The 7,711-nt window shown below is 38.9% G+C and overlaps 1 protein-coding gene across 1 annotated transcript; it reads right to left on the reverse strand.

The window, feature by feature from the left end:
• Window positions 1-1,822: 1,822 nt before the first annotated feature.
• fezf2 (FEZ family zinc finger 2) lies at window positions 1,823-5,482 on the reverse strand. Its single transcript, XM_014133446.3, has 5 exons — window positions 5,214-5,482; window positions 4,107-4,948; window positions 3,668-3,802; window positions 3,414-3,546; window positions 1,823-2,687 (listed from the first exon to the last, which is right to left on the reverse strand). Exons 2-5 carry the CDS (start codon window positions 4,890-4,892, stop codon window positions 2,425-2,427), a joined length of 1,317 nt encoding a protein of 438 aa, XP_013988921.1. The 5' UTR covers window positions 4,893-4,948; window positions 5,214-5,482; the 3' UTR covers window positions 1,823-2,424.
• Between the last annotated feature and the right edge of the window lie 2,229 nt (window positions 5,483-7,711).

Here is a 7,711-nt window from a genome sequence, read left to right on the forward strand (position 1 = left end):
CTGATGCGTGAGAGGTATGTGCAGAGAAAAGGGCAACGCTGCTGCCTTTAGGTTGTTTACTCCAGTCCCCAGCAATCTTTTCTCCGGCTTTGGACAAGACGGAGACTCTTGTGCATAGCCCTGACGCGTTTCTACACACAAACATTTATTTTGAGAAACTCGCACCATTCGCATTTCCCCATCTATAGACTATTCCCTAACAAAGATGGATGAATGGATACTGAAATTCAATGTAGGCTGAGTTGTAAAGATTGTTTATACAAAACAAACCAAACCTGTTGTTATAAGACGTAAAAACAAGTACCATTGGCAACACTGTGATGATTATTCGGCCCATCAACCCAATATGGTTGTAGGTGTGGACATGTTCCAGATTGTCCGTGCGAGGGGATACCAACTTGATAGCGTTGCCTATTGTTTAATTGGGCATAAATAACCCCGTGATATTCTAGCTGTTATGTTTGTGTTGGAATTTGATTATGATATTTTTCTGCATATGCTAAACCCCTACCCGCAACTCATTGACTGTAGTCAATTAAACTGTATTATTGGATGAGGCTTTGGAATGTTTGTATAGAATAATTGCCTATAGTCTATCCTACGTAGGCTACGAATTAAAATATGAGAATAATTAGGCCTAACGAAAGTACATTTGAGAATATTTTTTATTCTTCTAATAGAACAGTTAAAGCATACACTTAATAACATTTTAGACGCAATGTGACGTGGCTATCTTGAATTTCTATTGAAAACTCCGTACCCTAAACTGGAATTACTCACAATCTGTGTCTGGCACTACACATGAGTGCTCAAATTACGCTCAATGTTCAACGCCAACAAATACGGGTAGAGTGTGAAATATATAAATATCATGCCTAGAGCATATATGTTGAACAATAATGTGAGCCTTTAGAGATATATAAAAGTATTGGTCGATGTGATAACAGCAAAATAGAATTTAACTGACAATATAACAATAAGGGTTTTGGAAAAAACACACTAGTTGGTATATTCTGGTCTTTGAAGCAGCTTTTATGTGAACTAGCAGGACCAGGGTGGACCAGAGGTGAACAGACCATTCAACTGGTTATATTAGCCTTCTAACCGGTCCCTGGGCATGGTGCATAATTATTAAACGTTATAATTGGTAGACCGAGATTTGTGAGCACGCGCCCGTCTCTCGTCAGAATTTCTGTTAGCCCGCAAGGATAATATTGTTCCAGGAGCCGTGTGCAGAATACGTTATCCTTTATTAAAGTTGGACAGAGGTGGATGATATGGCCCAAGTGCTCTATTATTCATATTCTGATGAACACGTATATGCGCGGAAGCCTACCATCGAGGGCGTTTAGCTGATTAATGTAATTCGTATTCAAGAGTCCATGTTATATCTGATGATTTGTGCCATTACACGGAAGTCAAGTGTAGCATCATCAGACTTGTCTCTTTGTCTGGCAAAAAGTGCTTCAACTGAATTTATAGCTACCAATTTAAAGTGGAGGTGTATGATGCTACACGGGCCTACTTCTCCCAACCAAGTAACAGGAGTCATGTATTATTGGCGTATAAACCCAGACTAGCCCACACACTGGTGCTAGTAAAACATCTGGATATTTGAGAGGATGAAATGGCCTATAGGCTTATCAGACGGATCACTGTCTTCGCAACTGGTTGGTTGGCATAGGCTACATGTAGCTTGATTTGAAAGAAGGCTGAAATATCAATACAATTCCGTTCTGATATGTTATAGGCCTTTTCAAATAATTGACTAACCTACTCCTATATAAATTTAGAGTAAGCATATTTTTCTCAAAAACTTAAACGTTTTCCATAACATTTTATTTACGATACACTTTTTATTTCCTATTAACAAATGGCAACAGTTGAAATTGTTAAACATCCAATTTTATGAATAAGTTATGTTGATGTATAAAACATTTTATCCACATATAGGTTACAATTTAGTTGTATGTAGCCTACATTCTAATGTATAAAAATGCGCCCAAGGTAAAACACTTTTAAATAACATTTTATTTTCATATTATTTACAATTCGATTTTCACACGTTATGCAATAGAATAAAAACAACACGTCCTCCTGAATTTCCCCATGGGTTGAGCAAATAGTAATTTTCTTCTTAAATGTTTATAACATTAATTCATTCACGGTCAGATTTACTGCACTGCTGCAAAAGTGTAAAAATTCCCATTCTCATTATTATAATTTTAAAATCGAATAAAACCTAAAACACAAATTTGCTTTTCATCAGGCTATCAAGTCGTCCCAATGTTTAATTTTTATGCTTTATAGTTTCCCTTCTTTTAACAATTGTATTTGATGTTTTCATCACTCACTGAATACTGGCGAGGCATAATAACCTGTCAATTTAAGTGTGAAGGAGACTGTCCAAATCCAATGGAAAAATCAGCTTACGGGTCCCCTGGAAGAATCGGTTGCCACAGATATAGGCCTACATGAGTTATTGTCGTGCAATTTCCTTATGTGTTTTTTCAGGTCAAAGTTTCTGCAGAAGCCTTTCCCGCAGGTTCCGCACGTGAAGGGCTTTTTGTCGTTGTGCGTGTGCATGTGAAAGGTTAGGTTGTAGACCTGATGGAAGGCCTTGTTACAGATGGAACACTTGTACTGTTTCTCTCCGCTGTGCGTCAATTTGTGGTTCTTGTAATTTCCTGAAATTGGGAAATGCAATTAATAAAGATTAGCATCGCGAATAAAATGAACAGCATACACGAAAGGGAACACATTTAGCTCCTTTTTTCTCCTCAAGGTCAACAGTTCACAATTAAGTTACTCTCCACAAAGGCGCTCCATTCTACAGCCTTCATTAATCAGCGCTTTGCATGTCGAAGTCAAGAAGTTGTCAAACTTTGTCAAAATCAAACGCAAAAGCAACTGAAAACGGTTGGATTATAAACCAGAGAAAGGTCTGTCTCTTGACCCGTGGCGAATTTAAGAGTCTTGTGTGGAGAGTTAGTTAGTGTAAAGTGACATGTCCGATTTAAATTGACGCTTCAACATCATCAGAGGGCAGCACTGGGTATCAATTTTACCAATAATATGGATAGGCCTCTAAATATTGGGAAATGTCTGCCTTTGCTGTTACTTTTGGATGTAATCTAGGCTACATTATCATTATGTTATAACTGGCATATATCATTACCACCATCATATAGCCTAGTTATTGTTATAAAAACATGCTTTCTTATTCATATTTGTCTAGGATATTAATTTCATGAATTTTTAATGCAGGCTGAAAATAATATGATCTGGATTATTTTATTATGATTCTCTGGTGTTATATTAATCTCAAAACATATAGTCTAGGCTAAAACCTATAATGCGTGTGGAGGACGTATCCTGAATATTTTGACCAAGGTTTAAATAGTGATAATTACCTTTCTGATGAAATCCTTTCCCACAGAATTCGCAGACGAAAGGTTTGTACCCGGCATGGATCCGTATGTGAGTGTTCAGCGTCGAACTTCTGTTGAACGCCTTGCCACACTGGTTGCATTTATGAGGCTTTTCCTGATAAAGAAATACAAAATATATAAATTATTATTATTTGTAAGCAATCCTAGAGTGAGTTTATAATATAGTCATATATAACTAATATAGTTGTTGACGAGTGAAATATGATATGTTTCACCTGTGTGTGGATGATTTTGTGTCTGCACAACGTGCTGGCCTGACGGAATCCTTTCCCGCACACTTTACACACGAACGGCCTCGCGCCTGTGTGCACTGGCATGTGTCGTGTCAAATTATAATGAGCATTGAACACCTGCAGAAGCAAACAAACAATCTCGTTTTCACTTTTATTGTATTTCATTTGTGAGATATTTTGATAATGAGAAATAAACATGTCAGCTTCAATTTAATGTCCAAGTAAATAGGGTATGCCTATTCTAATCTGCTGCACAAAACATTTACAATAACTGATAATGCGTTATTGTCTATAGGCCTACATGTTTTTTTTAAGGAAATGTAAGTGATTTGCAAAGCAAATAATAAACAAACAAAACGAACAATAACACTTGCATCGTTATTATTTTTTACCATTCGTTTAACTGAATGAAATGCTTTACCTTTCCACACACTTCGCAGGTGAAGTTTTTGGGTTTCCCGTCCGTCGAGCTGTTGTGCTTGCTGTGCGCTTTCACTCCATTTTTCTCCGAGCTCAGGCTATGGTTCTCCTTCACTATCTGGTCGAGCTGGCCAGGGAGATGCTCCTTGTGTGGGTACTGAGGTGTCGGAAACTTTTCGGTGGAAGCGCTGGCGAGTTTGGCGTTCTCCAGCAGTAGCAGTTTCTGGTGCGCACTGAGAGACGCTTGGGCTTGTGAGTTGGCCAGGGCCGAGGAAAACAAGTGTCCGCTTAGCAGCTCAGACTGGTGATAAGCAGAGTCCAGGTAGTTGAAATAATAAAGAGAGCCGTTGGTGGGCATCGCCACTGCCTGGTGGATGACTTGGGGTTTTATCACCCTCCCCGGTAATAAAGAGTGCTTCAACCCCGAGTCAATTTTGCCACACATCCCGCAGTTGGCTTTGCACATCGCCGCAGAAGTGCATAGTGTTCCTCTGAAATTAGCTTTCCAAAATTCGGAGTAGTTCATCAACGCCTTGGCTTGTAAATCGTAGCTAAAAGGTTGTAGGGGGATCATGCACGGTATAGGTGAGCAGAGCCCCAGCATCTTCATTCCCTCTGAAGACTCCACTACTCGCCGCTCATCCAAACGGCCTTTTGGTTCAGAGGTCTTGGACATGATCCGTTCAATGGAGAAGGCCAGCGCCTTTGGTGCGGCGGACACGCCGTTCCTACCACCATCGAGTCGTGGGCAAGACATCGCCGTTCCCATAGGGAGAGAACTTGACATGTTGTGTACCGAACTTGGTGTGAGCAGCAGCCGACCAGCCGTCCTGTCCTCGCCTCCTGAATTCCAGAGAAGACCGGACGCACATCAGTTTAATAAGGACCTTGGTATTACAATCTCACACATTTGCATTCAAATGGGCATCCCTGGAACAATAGCGTCCAGGGGTACCAGATTAATGCTCATTAGTACACACAAACTTAACAGAACATTACAGAGCTCGTTAAGGAAAATAAAAAGGCAAAAAGCAGTGAGTTAATTCCTATTCAACACCTCTGAGAATCTGATAGCAAATTTAGCGTCAGAGTCAATGTTGAAGTTTACCTTTTTGTAAAGCGACGACAGATGTATTCGGAGATAGCAGCGTGACTGCTCTGTCACATTTTGGAAGCGGACGTCTTCATCAGCGCGAGATCACTGTCTCTTGCGTTTAGCTACATCACATGGACTAGCTCATATCAAGGGTGACAAGGAAACGCCATCACCAGCCCTGCCCCTTCTCCCGCCGCCCACTTATATACTGCCATGGGGTGGTATGCATGGCAGTTATTACAGATGATTATTTATGTCTCCATCCTCAAATACTCTGCTTATACCACCAGCCATTCTCTAATCGAATAACTATGATTTAGTCTACTCCTTTCTCAAAAAAAAGAAAAGATGAGGGCCATTTGATCATGTTAATTTGAACAATGTGTTTGTTATTGTTTGTAGGCTACATGTTATTATTATTATTATTATTATTAGGCTATTATTATTGTTGTTGGTAGTATTATTTGTTTGTTGCTGATTGTTGTTGACAACACTACTGTTTTTAGTAAATAGGCCTAGCATTCGCATTGTATTCGATTTATTTCAGGCTACCGTGTTTTGAATTGGAATATCTGTAAATATTAGGCTAAGTAGTGAATAAGATCATAGAACACATTTTCTGATTGTACTGTATGCTTCTAATTAGTAAAATTCACAATTTATCAGTCCTTCAGAGGTTGTTTAACTTGAATAACAATAATAATTTTTTTGTCCTCCGGTTTGACCAGACAAACTTTTCATTGTGTTGCTAATCCTTGGAGATGGAATCGTTTTTTTCCAAGCTGGTTTATTACTATTTGTATAATTGTGAAGGTCCAGTTTCCACCTGTTTAAAGAGCAGATTGCAATAGCAGAACCTCCCTCGGATCCTATTAAACGTTTTTCCTCCACCTATTCAGAAGAACCAATTTTCCAGAGCGATTCAGAGCTCAGCTCAGCCCCGAAAAAAACTGCTCTTTCACTTTTAGCTACTAAAGCACTGCGTGGAACCTGGTTTTGTGTTTTTCTGAAATAAAAGAACGGATTAAGGGGGAAGAAAAGACTTAGCTTGGCCAGAGGTAGACCTTTAAATAAAAAGAGCTCTTTTTAAACCAGTATAAAAAGTTTGCTGGAATCCAGAGTTTTGTGTGCTTGTTACAATGACCAGTTGCCCTCTCTTCTTTTTTTCATAAGGACCAGCTTAAATTCATTTGTTTGCAGACGATTTTACCTGAGACGCACAACAAATGACTACAAAAATAGATTCCAAAAGAACTTTGCAAGTTCACACACACAACCGTGCATTATGGTTTTCTTTAGGCCTATTATTGGTTTGACAACGCATTGTTGATGTTTGTTATGTCGACCATGCCATTCTAAAGTTTTCTCCCCTTAATACAAGGAATGTAAGACATCGAGTGTGGATAAGTTAATTTACATGTCCTTGACATAGTCTTTTTTAATGGGTGAATGTGGAAAATGTGAACTGAGATATACTGCTTTTATGTCGACTTTATTTCACAGTTTAAACTGAGGGACAAACAGGTGTTTAGGATACTGACTTCCATTCGTTTCTCTGCTCTTTTTGTATATGATTGTCATAAATCAAATGTATATAGAAAATATACGAAAATAAGCCATATATTTTCACAACAGTCTGTCTTTACTGATGAAAAAAAGGTGTGTATGCCTATGTAACCAAGACCTGAATATGTAGGCCAATTATGCTACATCTTAAATCCCGTTACACACCTGCAACTTTAGCGCAGAAGGTTTAAACGAGTCCCACTAATTCTACTCATATGTAAATGATGTAACTCTAATTTGAGTTTATTCAGGCCCACTACTGGCTCGTCCACACAATAAACATTGATCCCATTGCTGTAACCTCGGCCCACTACCCGGCATTAACACGTTCAGCAATTAGCTCGGGTATCGATTTAGGGGACTAGCTCTTGTCTCTCATTTCCAAAGCAGGCAAGCAAACATGTAGCCTACACAATGCAGCTGGCCGGGACGCTGCATTTGCATGACACATTTGTTTGTTTATTGTGTCCCAATCTATTACTGTGATACGCTAGACCTATACTATATTTGGTAGTAAACGGTGGACTTGATAATATAATATAGTCTAATATAATTCAATGTACAGTATGTAATGTATACATTTTTTAAATCTGTAACTGTAAAGTTTATCACGGATATAGTCTACTCATATTCAAAGTAGACAGCTTAGTAGTTCACAATTATACGCATAATGTCAAGGTCGTCGTAAGAACATTCAGACCAAAGCTCAGCGTGAAATCGGTTCGACATTTTATTAGAAGTGAACCGCACAAAAAAAACAGTAAAGAACAAACTAAACGTGACATTCTGGAGTGCTCACAGGCAACTACACAAAAACAAAACAAGATCCCACAAAACACAGTGGGGAAATGGCTGCCTAAATATGATCCCCAATCAGAGATAACAATAAACGGCTGCCTCTGATTGGGAACCATACCAGGCCAACATAGAAATAAAACAACCTA

This window comes from Salmo salar, chromosome 12 (genome assembly GCF_965601325.2).
Source record: "Salmo salar chromosome 12, fSalSal1, whole genome shotgun sequence".
Classification (NCBI taxonomy): Eukaryota; Metazoa; Chordata; class Actinopteri; order Salmoniformes; family Salmonidae; genus Salmo; species Salmo salar.

What these genes read in the sequence shown, in the direction of transcription:
- fezf2 (XM_014133446.3), bottom strand. Translation starts at nt 4,892, where the DNA reads ATGTCAAGTTCTCTCCCTATGGGAACGGCGATGTCTTGCCCACGACTC. An exon ending in ACAAAATCATCCACACACAG is followed by an intron (nt 3,547 to 3,667) that starts GTGAAACATATC and finishes TTTCTTTATCAG; the next exon opens with GAAAAGCCTCATAAATGCAA. An exon ending in GAAAGGATTTCATCAGAAAG is followed by an intron (nt 2,688 to 3,413) that starts GTAATTATCACT and finishes TCCCAATTTCAG; the next exon opens with GAAATTACAAGAACCACAAA.